The sequence below is a fragment of the Micromesistius poutassou genome (genome assembly GCF_964030765.1).
Source record: "Micromesistius poutassou genome assembly, chromosome: 14".
NCBI classification, from domain to species: Eukaryota; Metazoa; Chordata; class Actinopteri; order Gadiformes; family Gadidae; genus Micromesistius; species Micromesistius poutassou.
This window is the reverse complement of record NC_140284.1, coordinates 4,142,479-4,164,243: the sequence shown is the minus strand read 5'-3', so window position 1 is coordinate 4,164,243 and position 21,765 is coordinate 4,142,479. Positions and strand designations below refer to the sequence as shown.

General features: G+C 47.6%; 1 protein-coding gene across 1 annotated transcript in view; it reads left to right on the top strand.

The window, feature by feature from the left end:
* Positions 1–2,325: 2,325 nt before the first annotated feature.
* mycbp2 (MYC binding protein 2) overlaps positions 2,326–21,765 on the top strand; it is a 76,783-nt gene continuing 57,343 nt past the window's right edge. Inside the window, exons 1-9 of the mRNA XM_084478887.1 lie at positions 2,326–3,012; positions 4,600–4,675; positions 9,741–9,956; positions 11,655–11,808; positions 14,455–14,651; positions 17,439–17,681; positions 19,126–19,197; positions 19,568–19,664; positions 19,793–19,977. Coding sequence (XP_084335013.1) covers positions 2,747–3,012; positions 4,600–4,675; positions 9,741–9,956; positions 11,655–11,808; positions 14,455–14,651; positions 17,439–17,681; positions 19,126–19,197; positions 19,568–19,664; positions 19,793–19,977 — 1,506 coding nt within the window. The 5' untranslated portion in view covers positions 2,326–2,746. The remainder of the gene's footprint in view (positions 3,013–4,599; positions 4,676–9,740; positions 9,957–11,654; positions 11,809–14,454; positions 14,652–17,438; positions 17,682–19,125; positions 19,198–19,567; positions 19,665–19,792; positions 19,978–21,765) is intronic.

The window sequence follows — 21,765 nt, the reverse complement described above, 5'->3', positions numbered from 1 at the left end:
AACAAATCCCTATTTAGCAATGTCAATACGGAATAATTATCCATCAATCTTCCACCTTTGATAGGGTGTGATTAACACACAGGTTGTAGGGGAAAAAGGCACGAATAAATTCAGATAATTTTTTTACACGCATTCAAAAATGCGTACAGCCGTGGTTGATAGGGAGGGACTGGACGTGGCTTGAAGTATGAAAGTGCATAGCAAGCAAGGGTGTGACAGGGGGAAGACAACAGATATACTTGCCCCACCTAATCTGTCACAATCCTGGCCGGGACAACAAGAAAGGCATGCAGGTCATTTGTGTTTCCTCCTTACAGTGACAACCGACTTAAGTGTGACTAGAGGGCAAAGGAAAGTTGATTAGAGTAAGATAACTTAACAGCAATCATTAGGCCGAACTGTCAGTCATCAGGGAATGCAACTGTAACACTGGAGCACGTGTTAAGCAACTCTGTCTTTCTTGTCTCATCAGAGCAATCACACATTGAGGTACCGAGTAGAACTGCACTATATGCAAATGAATAGGCCTAATTGTAAGAAAGTCATCCCATGTCACTACAGCTTTTTAAAAATACATCAATTAGATTGGATAGTAATAAAGCTGCTAAACATAAAGATAGCATTTCCTTGTATCTTCTGCTGACAGTGCGTCATGGTATGTTGGATCTCACTGGATGGCGCCAGTGCTATCACAGTGAAGAGAGGAAAAGAGATATTGCACAACATTAGACGTAAACAAATCAGAAAGACAATCCCTCCCTGCAATGAATTCCCTGATTATTCCATACAAGCAATATACATTATACTGTTTTCTACGGTGGCTGTAGATCTTGATTCCTGTGGGCATTGCAGAGACTATAAATCATCTATAGACTAAGAGATTTACAGGCCCATCTATTGAACCTCCAATAGGCATTTTGGGGATCAATAAATTGTGGCATTATTTGGACAGAACTAAGGTGAATTAAGTATTTGAATATCTTTAAAACAAGGAGGTAAGCTTTTGCAATGCTACAATTAGTAAATTATAAAAATATATCATAGTAGCATCTAGTATCGGAAGGCTTCCTGGGTTGCTATGAGAAAAACTTGAGACATGCCCCTCTCTTTTCATTGGACCACAGTAGAGGCTAGTAACCAATGAGGTAACACTCGGGTTTGTCTATAGTCTATCTGCACAATGCTCTCTCTCTCTCTCTCTCTCTCTCTCTCTTCTCTCTCTCTCTCTCTCTCTCTCTCTCTCTCTCTCTCTCTCTCTCTCTCTCTCTCTGCCTTTCTTTCTAACACACACAAACACACACGTACATCAGTGTGCACACTCGCACATGCATGTACATACACGCACACACGCACGCATCTTGCAGGTATGCAAATACATTTGATTTGATTTAATTGAACTCAAGCAGCACTCATCTCTGGTATGATTCAAGTCCCTACAAGTGCACAGGTCTTTTTCTGCCAATTAATTCAAAACCAGTTGTTAGAACGCACATGTTTTTTTTCAGGGAAGTTGGTTTGGTCCTGGGATGATACAACATCTCTAACATATTGTTTTCAATCACCACTAGGGGACAGGTCTGTCGCAAGATGATATAATTGGAATCATTAGGCTACTACTATTAGTCCTATGTAGCAGGGTGGCTGTTCTCTTTCAAGCTAAATTGCATTAAACACACAACATATACTGTACATCTACAAATCATAATTCGGCCTGAATGCCAGAAAAATATGACCCAAAGCTGCCTAGGTCATATTGTAATAGGGTATTTATGTTATCAAAGGTAATTCCCCGTTTATTGAAAAATATAATTATAGGCCTTATTATATTATAGGCCGTATCTTTATGTAGTCAGTAGCTCATATAGTCATTGATTGACATGCTTTACTTTAATATGCTTTTGAGAAAGTGTGGTGATTAAGACACTTGAATGGTAGCTATTTAAAATTGCAACCTAAATTATTGATAATTTCTTCGTTAATCAGATCGATTTTCAGTGATAGCAATCAAATGCTGATGTGCACACTGGGTTTAGGCAGTGAACATGATCTGATGCTGTTGGGCAAAAGAAACACGATTCACCCTAATGGTTTAATTACCTCCACCACGATCGAAATTATACCGATGCATAGCCTATAACAATAGCTTGTCTATCGCGATAATGACCAAGAGACAATTAATTATTCTGAAAAAAAAATATACCATGTTGTGATGTTTTCAAAAAAAAAAAATGTAAATAATACATGATTGCTCAGATTCGCCACAGGGAAATATCCCAGCATGCTTACTGCGAAACAAGCTTGAGCCAGGGGTGGGATGATGATGATGAAGCCAAGATGGCAGCTCAGCTGAGGGTGCTGCCTCTACGGGATCAAGACATATTCAAGAAGCAAATGAAAACCGAGCACGACAGGATGCCCGTTTAAAAAAGAAATACCATGCTGTGATCACGTTAATACCACAATCGGTATGCGTTGAGATAATGCATTTCTGGAGATAAGGACTGTGTTGTAGGTCTGGACTCGAAGCTCATCTCAGCACAGGCGCACCGCCGCCAGAGAGACCAGACTACAATCTACGCTGATTACTGGAGATACTGGATTTTAATCGTGCCATTTGCGCGCTATTGTGCATCGGACCCATGACGGGACATGTAGTGGTTTGAATGACAACGGGAGCGTTACTGTCGGCTGGTTATGGTCTAGCGGTTTGATGTTTGATGTAATATATGCATTGTTCTACTAAACCATGATGTGTGCTGCTGCTGCGGCCGGCGGAGGAGTCTTGCCCTCCTCGTCGCCGTCCATGGGGTTCGGCGTCAGGGTCACTTCTGGAGTCGGAGCCGAGTTCTCCACCCTCGGCTCTGCCATGGGTTCGTGTCCCACACCCGGAACCCAGACGGACTGCCGGAGTCGGTACCAGCTTTTGCTCTCGGGGCGAGCTTTGGCGGAAAGATACAGGAGGATTTACACCACTGCGATCAATGATAAAGAACAAGGGATCAACCAAGGAAGGTGAGTGTGTGTGTGTGTGTGTGTGTGTGTCGTAATGGGGGGGGGGGGGGGGGGGGGAAGAGAATGTGACCCACGCGAGTGGCCGGGTGACATTTGTAACACGCTCGCGCCCATTAGCAAACATCCTCGTTAGCCTTGTCAGCTAGCCGAGCGTCGGTCTCTCGGAAGCTAGCAGTTGTCATGTTTGACACACAGCCCGAGTCACAAGCACCCGAACGCATTGTTCACCTGTGTGCACTTATGGTGGTTGTGTGTGTGACTACTAGTCTTTCTCCGTGAACTCTCCGTGAGACAAGATGGGGGGCACAGCACACGTCTCGCCAGGAGGCCAGAGTGTTTTGGGGGGCTGGGACGGGGGGACTTTTGCAGTCCCGGTTGCAGTGAATATCGTAGTGGGTTTAGAGAGAGAGAGAGAGAGAGAGGCCAAGTGAACCGGGCGCTCCTCCCACCCACCCGGGCCGGGGACGGACGCAGCAGCAGCTCTCCACACCGCCGAGCTAGCTGGCTGGCTAACTGTCAGGATGACAGCAGCAGAGCTACACTGCAGCCTGCTGCTGCTGCTAGCACTGTGGGACCAACCCCCCCCCCCCCCCACCACCACCACATACAACACACACACACCCCCGCAGAGGGAAACGAGCCAGGTCTAAATAAAGAGTAGATAAACACGACCCCTTTTATTGTTCCGATATGTTTCATCACGTAAGCGGGGCCGTGTCGTGTCGGCTCGCCACATCCAAACAGGCGGCGAAACAGGGAGGGCCCAACGGCGTCACCGTGCCGAGGCTAGTACGTACACGGCCCCGTTCCCCGGTTAACTCGCTGTGCTACCGCCACAGCTCAGCGGTTAAAATGAAAATAAATATGTGTACTGTGTCATGTACAATGTGTTCTACAGCTTACACACGCGTTATACACGAGCGTGCCCGTCATGTCTTCGGGTCGGTCGGTGTTGTTGGGGTGTACTCTCCTCTCCTCTCCTGCTGGCTGGCAGGAGCACAGGACTCTTACGTCATTTAACAGCCAGGTTGTGAAATGCGAAGCCTGGGCTGAACACACAGCGCAGCCTCGCAGAAATGCATCCCTTTGCAATACAATGCATCTTTCTGCCATATAATACATTACGCATTGTCTAACTTTTCTTAAACCGCACCGTTCAAATTGAGGGCGTGCATTTTCAGCAGAAGGGGAAATGCAACTAATACTGAGTTTGTCTCTCTTTGGTAATGGACTCGAAAGTACGAATAGTTGAGGCAGATATGTTAATTAGTGGGGCTAAGAGAGTTTCTGGAAGCACTGAGGACTACATACTAAGACGATGTAGCATTTTAGTCAATGTTTTGATACAAAAACAAAAGGCTATGTATGCCTTCCAAAAACTGTTATTCTGGAACCACCTTCTGACAAGAACCATGCATGAGACCTCTTCCTTGACATTTATTTTCTGTTGTTGGGGGCAATCCTCTACACGCGGCTGCTACTTCTGTGCTACGATTTATTTTTAGACCAATACTGCTCCGCAAAATATGTACAAAGAATATATGTACGTGTTTAAAATGTATGTATGACCAGTTTATGTATTTTCAGGGGAAAGAAGGCCTTGAGCAAGAAGAAGCTGAAACGACGACAGAAGGTGAAATCAAAAGTCAAAGCGAGAACAAAGGTTTGTGGATTTTTTAAGACTTATTTTGAAGCAATGTTAAGTTTTACTTTGAATGTAGTCCTGTCTTACAGGACTATTGTAGGTTTGACATTGGAGCAACTTTCGAACATGTAGGCTATCTAGCTCATCAAGATATGAATTATTTCGGTTTATAGAGGTTTAAATGTATTAAAAAAATTTACTGGGATCATTATTTGATGATGATGAATAGCCCGCTAACGACTTACTACTCTTTTGTTTACCTTGCTAAATTACCAAATTGTACAGACACATTTATCCACTTGCAGTGTTTTCTGGATACATGTCAGTAAGGAGCAGGGAGGGCTCATTTGGTTGAAGGATGCCTACAAGTAGGCTGTGGACATTTTGGTTCCCCCCCAGTGCTTTTTGGCTGGGAGTCGAACGTACTAGCCACTGCAATATTATTAAAGCGTTTCATTTGCTCATATATCATATATTCATGCTTAATTTGCTAAAAAGTGTTGTGAGATTGTAGTCCTGAAATTCTGCGATATCTATAGTAATGTATATTTTAATTTATAAACACAGACTGTAAACAATATAAACTAAGTATTTGCAGTCTTTAACATGTAAAGTCTCTTTTTCGACGGATGTATTGTCAAAGAGCACCTCAACATTCAATTTGAACAAAAATAGGAGACTTTTTGCTTTTACTGCTTTCTATCATATCACCAACCAATGAAGGACAACAACACTGGATTGGATACCCTCTTTTATCTTTAACGTATCTGCTAGGAACACAGTGTTCATTGGCAGGGCTTGCTAAGTGGCCAGATATCCAATGTTGTGTTTATGAATGTGTACGTATGCGAGTGTGACAGGGAAGCTGGGAGTGGCTCTGTGGCTCGGGCGTGATTGGCCTGTTGCCGAGCGACCCAGTGCGTTCTGCATCTCCACGGCAACAGTTGCCTGCCTCCCTCCCTCTCCTTCATCCGAAGAGGGGGGTGTGTGTGTGTGTGTGTGTGTGTGTGTGTGTGTGTGTGTGTGTGTGTGTGTGTGTGTGTGTGTGTGTGTGTGTGTGTGTGTGTGTGTGTGTGTGTGTGTGTGTGTGTGTGTGTGTGTGATGGAGGCTACCATGGAGTGCAGTGCATCCTAAAACCCTGTCCTGAACCAACGTAATCCAGTCCTTGTGGTAGCGGCAGATGATTCTGTCGGTCCGCCGTCCGGAACTAATTGTATGATGGATTCTGTGTGTTATGGGGCATTCTGTGCTTGGCTTCTGTTTAGTTGAGGTTGTCACTTTAGAATAGAGAGGTGCCTGCCTGGTGTGAAGGAGTAAAAGCCAGGCAGGCAGGCAGGCAGGCAAGCAAGCAGATGTGCGGGCAGGCGAGTGGGTAGAAGGGTATACGCGCGCACGCGCACACACACACAGGCAGTCCGTCATGCTGTGTTTGGATCGCAGAGTGTTCTCTCACTCTCTTGCTCAGTCACGCCTCTTACATCGACACAGTCCCGGCGTGCTTGTAAAAAGGGCCCGTCCTTGGCCTTTGTCCGCCTCCTGTGCATATAAACAACGCAGGGGTGCAGCGCGGGCGCGGGGGGGGCACAGGGTAAACATCGGATACTGCCGATACGTTGACGTCGGAATCTGATAAATTCCGGGCTTCAAGTATTGCGTTCAAGTATTGAACGCAATTACCGCACACGATTCAGCCAGGCTCTCTGTAGCGCCACTGTAGTGGTGGAACCCCTTTTTACTTGCAATGTGGCTTTTTTCCAATGAAACGTAACTGGTTGTTATTGATGAAGTGCTGTCAAGGACCCCATTACTAACGCTTCATAATGGATCCGATTGAGATCCAATTCATATAAGTAACATATGGATGACCGGCCATGGGGCTATAACGATCTTGATAACGCAACCAAGGGGTAGAGAATGGGGTGGTCTTTAACATTAGGTATAAAGCAAAGGTTGGAGCCCAAGAGAGGGTACCTTCAGCCTGCTAAAGGGTTGCCAATGGACCAACTCTAAATACATTTCGCTTGGCTTTGTCTGTTGTATGCATATGTTTATCACCATATGTTTCCTCTCTACATACCAAGTGGGCCCCATTCATTTGCTTATTATACGTTTTTTTGTTTCAGTGAGACCAACTATCAATTATTTTCTGTATGCTTGTTCTGTATATTTATTATTCTCTGTATACAAGGTCGTCACTCAAGAGATAGTACCATAGCATCATGGATTAGGTGGGCTTGCATTTCTTTGGACTTTGTTGTTTAATCAGAATGAAAGGTGGTGTTTGCCTGAGTAGTGGTATTAGTGGACTTCTATTCTGGTAAATGTTCAAAATACAAACTTTGATGAGAGCAAATGTGGGATTGCTGTCCTCCTCCCTTTTATATGGTTCATATGGAAAGTGAAACTAGGATGAGTTTTGGATCCACTATGCAACGTCCACTAATCCACTAACTTCAGCCAGTGTTTGACTGTGTCATGATAATGAAATGTATATATATATACCATATATCTGCAGTTCTACAGACTGTAATTCTTCTTTGATTATTTTCATTTGGTTTGTCGTAGACTTTTTAATGAGTCAATTCTATTTAAATTCAATGAATGCTTATTGTGTAAGCCATATCCGGTGGCTCTCTTTAACAATCTAGCTTTTAATGATAAAGCATTTATAGTTTTTGGCTTGGAGTTTTATTATCCTATCTTACCTTTTGTTTTTGTCGTTAGTCGTTGTCTATGGATGGATGAGTGAGGTCATCACAGCCCGACACAGTGAATTCTCTATGGGAGACATGAATGGGTTTTTCACAGGCATCTCTGTCACAGACAGAGATGAGTCAGTGCTCCTTGCACGCTTTCCAAAACCAACATGTTTTTCCCTTTTGTCCTTCTAATGTAGCTGTGCTTCTGTAGCATTTTTCTAGTCGCATTGCAAATGTCCCTAACTGAACGCTATCCAGCTATGTTGTCTAATTAGCTTTTTGGTTGAAGTCGTGCCATGAGGTTGCTTCTTTGCCATAGGGTTGAAAAGTAGTTCCAACTGTATTGTAATCATGAAATAAATTGTAACTGCCACTTCGAGGGGAATTGTCACACTCAGCTATTTACTAAAATAAGAGAGAACAGCTTCATACGTAGCGTGTTGTGAAAAAAGCGCTATCGGAAACATCAACTTGGATCATTGACATCATGGGTATGGGATTTGGAAGTAAATACATTAGTGGTCCAACTTTACCGCAAACACATGTATTAAGCCGTACTATTAGAAATTGGCAGAGCGGGACTGTTCTCCTTTTCAATCGTACATTCTTTGCTATATTATTTTGAGACCAAGGCGGCAATAAAATGATGTATCATCAAGCCAAACAAAAACTCAACCCTGCTCTGTGTGATCTGGGGTCCACCTCCGGCAGTGTCTCTGCAGCCTTGTGCTTCCTCTCTTCTGCTCTGCCCACGCCTTCTTCTTCCCAAACCCATTTTGTCTCCTTCTGTCTGCTGGGCTTTCGGACCATTATGACGTTTCCATGTGGTAAAGGAGTCTAAGTGCTCTTTCCAGGCCGGGTAATGCTGCGGCTGTACTGGGGAGAGAGTGCTGTCCCATGGGCAGGGAATGGGGGGGGGGGGGCAGTGGGGGCGGGTGGATGTGAGAGAAGACGGTTATTATATTAGCCGGGCCGTGTCTCTTCCCTGTTGGCATCAAATACATTCGATGACCTTTCTCCTCAAACGGATGACATCACCGTCCGCCGTTGAGGTGCCTCGTATGCATGGCTGTGTAATGCCTGATCGATCACCCCTGTTCTCCAGAAATGATCCCTGGGATGTGTTCAAAAAGGCCGGCCTTTATCTGCCCGAGGTCGAAGGCTGATGGATTATGGTTATTGCGCAGAATAGATCGATTATGACTATTATTGGGCTAAAGTGGCGAAAGCTAGAGGTGATTATGATAATAATGCTACAAAAAAAATCGTGATTCGTTCTTGTGGAATATTTTACCATAATGTTTGCACTTAAGTGTTGATTGGGACTTAATGATTCATGGCTCTGATAGCCCTAGATAATTAGCATTGTAGAAAAGCCAGCCACTGTAAAAGGCTGTTATTTTGCTGAACGCAAATGTATGTCGTTAGCCCAGCAGACTAATGTTACACTGTGATTTGTTGACTGCTTGCCCGCTTATGATAATCATCACTCTTTAAAGGCCAACTCTACTTTTCCAGCTGTTATATGGTTTTAGATTTTGATTCGAAGTGAAGACATTTTCCAGTTTTACCACCTTTTTCCATAAAATGTTCAGCACCCAAAACTGGGTTGATATTTAATTGTTCTTAATAATTATTTTTCCACTGGATGGTAAACAAATGTCAGCAAAAGCATTAATTCTGTTGGTACTGGTTTCTTTCGAGACTGTTAGGGGCTGATTATGGTTCCACGTCGACGCAACGCAATCGCTGGGACCCGTTACGTCCTTGCGTCCACCGCAAGGGCCTGACGTGCGCCTCCCAAAATTTTTTTTTAACTTTGCGTCGAGACGACACAGCCAAAAGGGCTGTGATTGGTCCACTCACTAAAACCAGACACAGAAACAAAACAGGTTCACGAGTCTGCGTCAAAGAGTCTGCGTGGTCATTGCGTTGCCTCGACGTGGGACCATAACGGAGGCCTTAACTCTAGTCTCTCCACCATGAGTGATGACTCCTTGTCCTCGCCATGCTTTTTGTAGTGGTTAGGGTGTGTGGGTCTCCCAGTATTAATATTTATATATTTTTGTCTTTTGGTTAGGAGTAAATTGAACGGATGTATTTTGTATAATTTCAATGTTAATATGCAGTCATTTCACTTCAATGAAAGTAAAAAAATAAAAATAAAAATAACATATTTATATCAAGTAATTTCACTTTAATGAAAGTAAAATGACTAAATATGAACACTTTTTTTTTTATAACGTTATTATTAACATCCAGTCATTTCCACTCACTGGACAAAAGTAAAAAAACGACTGAACATGGATATATATATATATATATATATATATATATTAACATTAACAATGTCCACATTCCCCTCGTCCTCCCGCCCGGACAGAACGACGGCCTGGATGGCGCCTACTGCGTCCCGGACATCAAGCTGCACAGCAACCCGTCGGCGTTCAACGTCTACTGCAACGTGCGCCACTGCGTGCTGGAGTGGCAGCAGCGCGAGGCCTCGCTGGCGCTGGCCTCCAGGAGCTCCGTGCAGAGCGGCGACTCGGACAGCGAGGAGGAGGAGGAGTACAGGGAGCCCCCCGTCAAGCTGCCCAAGGTGAGGTGACTGCATGGGGGGGGGGGGGGGGGGTTTATCAATCAGGGGCTCTGCAGCCATTGGGCGGTACCGGCGGCGGTCACGCTGCTGGTGCTGTGGGGCTGGTATACCAGGACCGGTATCTTGGGGGACTCTAGGCCGACCTGAGGGGGATTTCCAAACTGTGTTTTTTTTTTTTTTTCGTGGAGCCGTTGGGATCCAATCATGCCGGGAAGCCTTCAGGTGTGGAAGTCAGAGCCTGGATTGTGATCTGATGGGACCAATCAAAAAAAAAAAAACAGCCCATGTACCCTTGACTTGGCTACAAGAGTCTATATATATATATATATATATATATATATATTTTAACAAGATAAAACTAATGAGGTTTAAAATCTACGATCAACATAAAATTCTGTAAATAAAACAAAACAACCCTTTAATGAAGTAACGCTTACAGCACAACAACATTACCCACCAGAGGAAATGTTTTGTATTCAAATGAGTTACGCAGCTATAAATGGTGAATGTGAAAGTAACTTTTTCCCTGGTCCCCTTATCTGAGCGCCTCAACATTTGCATGTCTCTTCAGAGACAGTTTCAGTTTGACTCAAGAAGTGCAAAACGGAACCGAAAGCTGCTCTCACAAAACCAACCACTGTTCTTTGAGTTATTTATAACGGGGCAGGTTATTAACCATAATACCCCCTCCCTAATGCATATGTTGCTGCTAATGATATGAAGATCATTTTGATTGTAGCTTAATGGGAGCTTAATACCAAAATATTCATTGTCATTATCAAGCCTATTTGACTCGTTCTCTTTTCTAACGGACAGACTGCGGCACTGCTGTCTTAATAATTGTAATCAAGTAGTCCTCATCTTCTTCACCTGATGATGCAGTGGTTCCAGAAGGGGGAGGGGGTGGAGGCAGCGGTTTGGAGCTAAAGTCCCTCTGGGCTGAATCTGCCTGTTCTCCAAAGTACCCCGTAGGGCAGATCCAACCCAACAGCCATACAAGATATCCTACTCTGCTACGCCCTCCCCCCACCTACACCCCCCTCCCCCCACCGCTCCTCATTATACTGCTCGTTCTCGTTATTTCCCTACCCGTGTTTATTTATGCGATTTCTTGCCATGTCGAGTGATTCCTTTTATCTTCATTTGGTCTCATCTCTGGAGCTGGGACGAGACGTTGCAAAGTACCTTAAAGATACACGGCTGGAGGAACCGAGGACAGACGGGGGGGAGAGCAGAGGGGCGATTGGGTTTCTGGGCCAAACTCTTTTGCGGTCCCCCACTTGAACTTGGACAGCGTAGGCTCATCTTTTAAGACGTATGGTAATAATGGCGGTGGAAGGCAATGCTATGTCCTATGGGCTGTAGCCAAGAGAGTGAAACAGTTTCTTTGACTCGAGTCGTGCTGTAAGACCTTCAAGATGTCGTATGTGCCGACTAAATCCTTAAAAAAAACAAAAAACCAACCCATCAAATTGTTTGCAAAACATCAATTATCCTCACCATCTGCGTCCTGGCCCGTCGCACTCACGAAGCCTGACAGAGCTCCGTGCTAATAACCGTGTGTGTGTGTGTGTGTGTGTGTGTGTGTGTGTGTGTGTGTGTGTGTGTGTGTGTGTGTGTGTGTGTGTGTGTGTGTGTGTGTGTGTGTGTGTGTGTGTGTGTGTGTGTGTGTGTGTGTGTGTGTGTCTCTCTCTCTAGATCATTGGCATTGGCCTGTGCGGGGTGTTTGAGCTGATTAAGGAGACGCGGTTCTCCCATCCGTCGCTGTGTCTGCGCAGCCTGCAGGCCCTCCTGGACATGCTCCAGGGCCAGCAGCCTGAGGGCTTCCAGACCGAGCCCCCCGACGTCCTGGGTAAGACTGGCAGTCGTGCGTCGATACACATGCAGCCCCCCGCATATAATCCAATACACTTGACCTGCATCGTGTGTGAGTTGTCGTCTGCGGTGCCTGAACGGCGCGTTATTCCCGAGGTCCCCTTAAAGCGAAAATCTAATTATTCCACATGGTTTTGCTTAAAAAAAAAACAAGGTGCTTTTTTTTTCCATTTTAATTACAGGGTGTGCAGAAACAATCGCGCAGCGCAATGTGATTGTAGGAAGCATGACGCTGCTAAATTAAACATGATGTTTCAAAAGTGTGCAACTGACTTGAGCATTGTGTGGACCCTGCCACGGGCCATCAAGGCAAGGCAACTTTATTTATATAGCATATTTTCATACACAAGGCAGACTCAAAGTGCTTCACATATAGTCAAGTGTCTGCTGGGCTCCGACGTCGATCAGGCCATGGGCAGATTATGTAACAAGCCAGTGTATCGGCGAGTTGGAAAAAACATACTGCAGGTGTTAACTGGTGACATGGCGCGATGATGGCTGCTTTATCCTGTGGGCCATGATTATTCAAATGCATCACAGGCGGGCCGCCTAATCAGTCTGACTTGGGCCGGGTGAGACGGCTCAAACCTAGCCCGGGATTCAGACAAATCTCTGTCTCATGTTGCACTTGCTCTGCAGGTAAGGTCTGGCTCTCTCTCCCCATACAAAAATATTTCTACCCGGTACGAGAAAGACGCAACCCAATCGTAACCATTTTTCCGATATGAGGGGGGGATAAATACGATGACGCTCCTAGAGGAGCGCTGTAGAGATAGATGTAGATTGTGTAGAAGGGTCTGTTGATTCCGCTATCGAGACTAGTACTACACTATCGCCTCGTACCCACTGTACTCGTCCGTCGACAGATCTCATTGACTTTACATGGGACACTCCCAAAATGCATTGTGGGTCCGTCCGTCACATCGGCTCCGTCTCTTGCGTCCAAAAGTTGAGAAAAGTTTAACTTTTCAGGCAGCGACGGATCCGTTGGCCAATCAGATCGCGTTATACGCAGATCGTGTTTTACCCCATGCGTCGGACACGGCCACTCTCTTCCGTCGACGGACGTGTACAAGGAAAAACAAACTGCACTCTGAGCTTTTGTTGAGAAGAAAGACGTTTTCTCATCGCTCAGTGCAGAGTCACCCGTTTCCTTGCTGTGATTGGTTGTAGGCCTCAATCTCAATTGCGTCCAGAAGCATTTTTTATCTGCATCTTGTTAGTGATGCCCTTTTGGAAATCAAAAAGATGGAACGATGAGAGAGTTTCCAGACTAATTACAGTTTGCTATTTGTCTCGTGATAACCGGGGGAGCTTAAACCAGCCATCAACAGCAAACACTCCACATACCCCCCCCCCCCCCAATGCGAACGTGACGCTGGGCAGGAATCCTGAGCCAAAGTCTACTCGTTGGTGGTCAGGGTGGCGGTGGATCCTGCCACGTACTCCGGAGTGGTTCCGTCTGGGCTCCTCTGACACGGGCAGACGTCGTAACAAACCGGTTTATTGACGAGATGGAAAATCGTATTACTGGCAAAGCAGGTGTTACCTGCTGACGTGCCAGAGTGTGGGTTTTTGTGATGTCTGGTTCAAGTTATGGGCCTTGATCATTGAAACGCATGAGCGGGTGTGCGGCCTCACCCAGCACCAGATTGTAATCTGTGTTAAGTCGGGCCGGGTGAGGCTGCTTAAACCAACACACACACACACACACACACACACACACACACACACACACACACACACACACACACACACACACACACACACACACACACACACACACACACACACACACACCCCTGCACCCGAACCAACGGACACGCACGTCGCTCGCGAGTTTCAAAGAATGTGATCTGAGCAGTAGAGTCAGTAATCAAGGTTGACACATTGGGTTCCATAGGAGGAAGTTGGGCGTCGTCAGTCAGAGTTTCCACTCACCTTTAGAGGCCCAAACAGTAATCTGGGGGTTTACTAACCCTTTAAGGCCATGTGGAGGAAAAACATGTTTACTATTTCAAATTCTATTCTATTAGAATGCTTAGACATCTGAATCTACCTTGTAATAATATTTAGCTTTAGTGATTAGTGTTCCGTCCTTATAACTCCTCAACGATAGCCTAGAAATCTCGACGCCCCCCCGCGGCAGCACATTTAATTTGCAGCCGGGGGGAGTCTAGCAACTCTCCGTTAGCTCGCGAGCCGGGAAAACCAAACTCTGGTCAGGCCGATCACATCCATCGCGTATAGGAGTCGGCGGGCGGGCTTAACATAACGACGACGGAGTTGCGACGGTTCCGCGTGGCGTCCCGTGCGGTCCCCGCCACACGATTGATTGTAGCGCTGTCCTATTGCGTGCAGAGGGAACTTGAAAAACAACCGTTTATCCTCCTACCCCGTTGGATCGAGCCGTGTGTTCCCAGACCCGACACCTTGATGTGGGTCTGGCGTGCCGGGCTACCTCAGTGGAACATTTACACCCAAACGTGTGAGAAATAACTGCAAAAAAAAACAAAAACCTCAAACCAACTCACACCCTTCGGAGATTAGTCGAACCTCCCTTCACTCTCCCCCCTCTCATCGGCCTCTCTCTCTCTCTGCGTGTCTCCTCTGCCGCCCGCAGAGTCCCTGTTCCAGCTGCTGCTGGAGACCACGGTGCGGAGCACGGGCCCCAACGACCCCACGGGCCAGGCCCTCACGGCGCTCTCCTGCGCCTGCCTCTTCAGCCTGGTGGTGGCCTGGGGAGACACGGGCCGGATCCTGCAGGCCGTCTCCGCCATCCTCACCAACAACGGCAGCCACGCCTGCCAGACCATACAGGTGAGCCGGCCGGCCGGCGCCCCTTCACGTTCCAGATCGCTCTCTCTCTCTCTCTCTCTCTGCTCTTCACACCTCGCCTCTCCTTTCCCATACGGACTTACAGCTGGTGGCCCCGGGGGAAGAAGATCCATATGGGTTTACTTCCATGCAAAAAAAAACCCAGTTCTGCTAAGAATGAAAGTACACAACGTTGTTGCTGTTGCTGCCCTTTTTAAAAGGATAGGGTTTGTGTTGTGGTTGCTACGCCCCATGGCTGCGTCTTCCGCTCGGTGAAGCTGAAATACCTTTTTAGGTTTTTGCTCCAGCGGTGGTTCGGCCAGTAGCGGCGTGACGCAGTGAGTGAGTTAAACCCATCATCTGGCCTGGCCAGTGGGCAGCTCCTGGAGAGCAGCAATTGAATTTGGCAAAACGTCAAGCCACTCCAATCACCCCATCTTGTTATGATACCCTGCCCGCATTCTTCTGCTAATGAGCCGGCAATTCATCCCCGTTTGGGTTCATCTGTACTTTAATGCCCCCTCCGTTTCGTCCTCCTCCTCACGTCCTCGGGTCTCATTTGTGTGTTGTTGTTCCTGCTCTCTGAATCTGAATCGCTCCATCTGTCTTTCTTTCACTCCTGCCTCAGTCTCGCTCGCTCTCTGCTCTCTCTATGTATCTTTTCTCTCGTCCTCTCCCTCCTGAGCCACTGTATGTCTTTGGCTCCATGTCAGAAAGTTTGCTGCAAAGCTGTGCCGGTGTAGGGTCTCCGGCGAGCACCCCCACCATGAGTCAAAGGACTAGAGTGATTGGACGGTGAATTTATGGTGCAGTGTTTAGCCGTTATTACACACACACACAATGAACATATATTACCTAGTACGTGGAATGAATCCTTCTGCTTAATGTTATGAGAGAGAGAGAGAGAGAGAGAGAGACACACAGAGAGAAAGAGACACACACACACAGAGAAAAAGACACACAGAGAGAGAGAGAAAAAGACACACACACAGAGAGAGAAAGAGACACACACACACACACAGAGAGAGAAAGAGACACACACACACACACACACACACACACAGAGAAAGACACACACACACACACACACACACACACACACACACACACACACACACACACACACACACACACACACACACACACACACACATCGAGTTGCTGTGGACGTTTCCAAGGTTATTCTAAAGGCGTATATTTGAGAGGAAGGCACAGTTTGGGCCCCGGGCCCAGCTTGGCTCTCCTCCTGACCAATAGTGCTGAGGCTTTTAAAACGGGCTAAGCAGGTAGAGTTGGCCGGCCCTGAGAGACGGGACGGGACGGGACGGGGGGGCGGGGGGTGGGGGGTGTGGACCGTGTGTTTCCAGCCCAGCTCCGGGAACCGGCTCATGGAGCGGGCTGTGAGTCATCCCAGTGGCAGGCGGGCAGACCAGCAGGTCTGTCGGCCGCGCAGCCGCGCCGAGAAGCGTGAGCTCAGCAGACTGTGTAATGGCTCTGCCCCCTGAGTGATGGAGGCTCGTAGAATGTAGTGTGTGCAGGGGGGGGGGGGTTGGAGGGAGGAGCCTCAGCCAGTCAATATCCCACCAGTCACGGAGACCACGGTATTCCCTTCTGCCATCACTGCGCACATCCTCTTTGCCTTCCCCCCCCCCCCCCCCGCTCGTCAAACCCGTTGACAAAGTGTGTGACAAGACGTCGGCAAGTCTCAAGACGGCGCGTAATGGATGTTCTGTGGGTCAAACGCAAACGGTCTGATGCTGCTGACAGTCGCAGCACATGAGCACTCTGCCTTTGGCTCCTTTCTCCAGTGTAAGCACTCTCCCCCCCGCCCCCCCCCCCCACCACCCCCACCCCCACCCCCACAACCTATAACTCCTATTGAAGGCATTTACATGCACACTATAAACGCAATCAGTTGATTTATTAACCGTCATCTTAACGCCTGAGGCCGGCTAAGGGAAGCGACGGTCACGGGCTGATTATAGTTCCACGTTCACGCAGACGCAGCGACGCAGTCGTGAACCTTTATGGTCCTGCGTCGGGTTTTAGTGACCAATCACAGCCCTCGCGGCTGCGTCGCCTCGACGGCAGGTTACAATTTTTGGGAGGCGCACGTCAGGCCCCTTGCCGTGGACGCAAGGAGGGTCCGCAAGGACGTAAGGGGTCCGTAACCCCCCTTGTGTTGCGTGAACGTGTGTGAACTAGGGGTGTAACAATACGCAAATTTGTACTGAAATTTTTCTGTACGGGTCTAACGGTTCGATGCACGTTTCATTTCGGTACGTACTGGAAAAAAAAAGAATAATAATAAGATATATATATATATATATATATATATATATATATATATATATATATATATATATATATATATATATATATATATCTTTTTTTTTTTTTCAGTTTTTATTGATGATCACACACTCTGTGAGTGTCTCATCTTGTCCTGATGTTTTGTGTTGAGGACCACAATGGAAACAAGTCCTGGACTTTATTGTGTTTTCATCCTCAATTGTATTCGACGTCTTTTCATTTGCGTAAGGCATTTGTTCGATACAATTTAATAAATCACATCCAAATCAAATAATAAAAACTGCTGTACCGAAAAAACACACACGAACCGTGACTTAAAAACCGAGGTACGTACCGAATCGTGACTTTTGCGTATCGTATTTACACCCCTAGTGTGAACCCCCCCCCTAGAGAGTCCACTCTCCCTCTCCCCCCCCCACCCCGACTCATTATGACTGCCTATGCCCCCCCCCCACCACCACCACCACCCACCTATAGGTGCCCACCATCCTGAACGCGCTGCAGCGGAGCATCCAGGCCGTGCTGGTGGGGAAGATCCAGATCCAGGACTGGTTCGGGAACGGCATCAAGCGGGCGGCGCTGATGAACAAGTGGGTGCTGAAGGAGGTGGCCATCGACGAGGACGAGCACTGCCTGCTGCAGACGGACGGCTCCTTCCTCTACCTGCTCTGCAAGGACGGCCTGTACAAAGTGGGCTCCGGCTACAGCGGCACCGTCCGGGTACGTGTGTGTGTCTTGCGTGTGTGTGTGTGTCTTATTTGTGTGTGTGTGTGTGTGTGTGTGTGTGTGTGTGTGTGTGTGTGTGTGTGTGTGTGTGTGTGTGTGTGTGTGTGTGTGTGTGTGTGTGTGTGTGTGTGTGTGTGTGTGTGTGTCTCTCTTATTTGTGTCTCTTATTTGTGTGTTCCTTATTAGTGTGTGTGTGTGTTATTAGTGTGTCTTTTGTTGTGTGTGTGTACGTACATCCATGTGTGTGTACATACATCCATGTGTGTGTACGTACTTCCGTGTGTGTGTGTGTGTGTGTGTGGGTCTCTTATTTGTGTGTGTTTGTGCATGTTATTTGTGTGTGTCTCTTATTTGTGTGTGTGTGTGTCTCTCTTATTTGTGTCTCTTATTTGTGTGTGTGTGTGTGTCTCTCTTATTTGTGTGTCCCTTATTTGTGTGTGTGTGTGTGTGTGTGTGTGTGTGTGTGTGTGTGTGTGTGTGTGTGTGTGTGTGTGTGTGTGTGTGTGTGTGTGTGTGTGTGTGTGTGTGTGTGTGTGTGTGTGTGTGTGTGTGTGTGTGTGTGTACATCCATGCGTATGTGCATGCATGCGTGGCTTCTCCATCCGTCTTTTTCCAATCTCCGTGGCCATCTCCTCACAAGTGGCGGGTGCCAGCAGCGGGTGATGAACATGTTATTATTAACATGGACGACAAACCTCTGCGGGTCAATCGGTCACGGCTGATCCAACGGCCGCGCTGGTGACAGTCCCGTATCGATTCCCCAGCAGAGACGGGCCATAGCGCCACGCTGAATGGCTCATAAACCCACTGAAAGCGCCATTTAAACCCGCACTGCTTCAGGTCATTTTGAGATTGGATAGATCTGTTCTCATGATTCTTCCTCTAACAATTGTATTATTGTGTCATTTAAGCGTCTAATGTGCTGGCGGTAAGATTGAGAGTTGTTGTAAAGAGAGGGCAAGATTTGAAAAATAAGTAACCGCTCTCTGCCTGCACCCTCCCTAGGATTCTCTGTGGTGCATTTCACACACCTGTGATTGATTGGTAGGTTGATTGATTGGTTCAGGTAATCAATCAATCAATCAATCAATCAAGGAAGGATTACAATTAAATGTAAATCGTCTTCATACGGAGGCAGGTGCAGTCAACTAGAACAGATATTTCCCGTAGCCTTTAACTCAGTATAAGTGGACTGGTGGCTGTGGCATTTCTAACAAATTACGCTCAGTGATGGCTCTTAAATCAAAGCAACCTGTAGTGGGGTTGAGACGAACATCATTCAGAAGCAGGTGGTGGACGGGCGTCATGCTCAAGGCTACCCACACGTAGGATCTGTAGAGCTGGTTATCTAACCCAGGGCACCGTAGCCAGGATGTGGAACAGCCTTCTTCACGACGTTATCCCGGCTGTGTTGTGACGCTGTGTGGACGTCCTACAGGGCCACGTGTACAACTCCACGTCCCGCATCCGCAACCGCAAGGAGAAGAAGTCCTGGTTGGGCTTTGCACAGGTAAGTCTTCGAACTAGCAGATGCTTTTATCCATAGTGACAGTCTCCACACTCGTTACGGTGTTAGGTTTTGATGTTACACACAGACAGGACTTTTATTAGAATGGCATTAAATACCTTCTGTCCTGTACAACGGTACTGAACCAATTATTTTGTTTTGAACCTTGAAATAGAGTTCCCTGTTTTGCATACTACTACTATAAAGCGAGCCGGTTCTGTGCGTTCTCCAAAGCCATACCCTGAGTGCATTCCTCAACCCAACCCGACACAAACTTTTGCATGGGAGCCGCACACAGCAGAACCGGTGTACGCCTGCATCATGTGCACCAACATGTGTGTGTGTGTCTCATGTGTGTGCGCTGCGTTCTCAGGGCTACCTGTTGTACCGGGACTCTGGTAACCACAGCACGTCAGCCATTAAGATCAACCCGGAGACACTGGAGCCAGAGGGCGCCGTCTCCATGCCAGGTACTCCCCGCCCCCCCCCAAGAACACAGCCACTCACAATAACCCATTAGAGCCCTAATGCATCCATGATGATGATGATGATGATGATGATGATGATGATGTGGTGGTGTGGCTCCTCCTCTCCACAGGCCAACACGCTGACGGTCAGAACATCATCTTCACAGACGGGGAGTACATCAACCAATTAGCCGCCTGCAAAGATGTACGTTACACACAAGAACACACGCATGAGCACACAGGCTCTCACACACACACGTTGCTTCTGTTCTGTCTACATGGGAAGAGGTTAGGTCTGTTCATCTCGTTTGCAGAAGTCCTACTATGTTGTAGCAGAAATTCTGGAAATTCCTTATGAAGACGTGGGTGGTACATGGTGTTGATTAGAAACTTTCACAGACACATATATACAGTTTACTAGGGCTGGCCGTGCTTGAGTTGACAAATTAAGCGATTTACAGGTCGAAACAGGAAAGTTCAAGTCCTGTTCGCACAGATTTGTGCTTGTCTACCATCAGAATTGAGCAAATAAATGTGTCTTATTTGTGAGAGTTGGTCTTTGTGGTGCGTATATTCTACAAATGGTATATGGTCCTCATTTATATAGCGGTTTTATCCAAAGTGCTTTACAGTGTTGACTGACATTCACGCAGCCATTCACACACCGACGGCGGAGTCGACCACGCAGGGCGACAGCCAGCTCGTCAGGAGCAAGTAGGGTGAGGGCGTCTCGCCCAGGGACACCACGACACTCAGCAAGGAGGAGCCGGGGATCGAACCAGCAAACTTGCGGTTACCAGCCAACCCGCTCTACCTCCTGAGCTAATCCGCCCCCCCCTTCTACGCTTACTTCCTCCCCCCCTTCTACGCTGACTTCCTCCCCCCTTCTACGCTTACTTCCTCCCTCCTCACAAGACACGGGCATCATCATTTCCTTCCTGTGCATCAGTCTCTTAACAAGAAAACTATTCGGTCGCTTGCCTTTCTCTGAAGAACTTGGCAAGGAGCTCTTGGCTGAATGCTGATTCAGCCAATCCCCTGTGAAGGAGCTGTTGTTGTTTTTTTTCGGAGGTTTTTCTTTTTGTAATCCTGTTTTGTTGACACTATTGGCGACAGGCCTTGTTGAGCGTGAGTTGGAAGCGGAGTAAGAAAGCGTTGTTATTCATGAGCGCGTTGCTGTGATTGTTGTTCAGTTCATGCACACACACCCGGGGCACCGCGGCTCATCTTGTCAGCTTGCAAAGCTGGTCTCTCTCCTCTCCCCTGTCTCTCTCTCGCTTGTTCCCCGCTCTCCTCTCTCCTCCTCTCCTTTCCCGACTCCTCTTCTCCTCCCTCCTGTCTCCTGGCTCTCTCTCTCTCTTGTTCCCCGCTCTCCTCCTCTCCCGTCCTCCTCACTCCTCCCTCCTCTCCCCTGTCTCCTGGCTCTGTCTCTCTCTCTCTTGTTCCCTGTCTCCTCCCCTCCTTTCCTGTCTCCTCCTCTCCTTTCCTGTCTCCTCTCTCCTCCCTCCTCTCCCCTGTCTCCTGGCTCTCTCTCTCTCTCTCTCTCTCTCCTCTCTCTCTCTCTCTCTCTCATCTCTCTGTCTCTCTGTCTCTCTCTCTCTCTCTCTGTCTGTGCTTCATCCCCTCTCCTCTGGCCAGTGTCACATCTGTCCCTCTCCATTTTACCCCGGCTCCATGCAGGCAAGACCCCCAGCTGAGCACCAGCTGTTGTCACAGACTCTGTGTGTGTGTGTGTGTGTGTGTGTGTGTGTGTGTGTGTGTGTGTGTGTGTGTGTGTGTGTGTGTGTGTGTGTGTGTGTGTGTGTGTGTGTGTGTGTGTGTGTGTGTGTGTGTGTGTGTGTGTGTGTGCTTCTCCTTCTCCAGAGGCTTAATCTGCCAGTTGGTTATCTGCATTCATACTAAGCAGTGGGGGAGGGGAGTGTGAAATCCATACTTCCACCGCCCCCCCCCCACACACTCTCTGCAGCAACGGCTGCCTCCTGGGCAGCGGGCTCTCGGCGTTATGAGACTGGAGAGGATGGAGCAAGGAGGAGGAGGTGGTGGTGGTGGTGATGGTGATGGAGGGGGCTGGGCTGGGCTGGGCTGGGGGGGGCGGGGAAGGGGG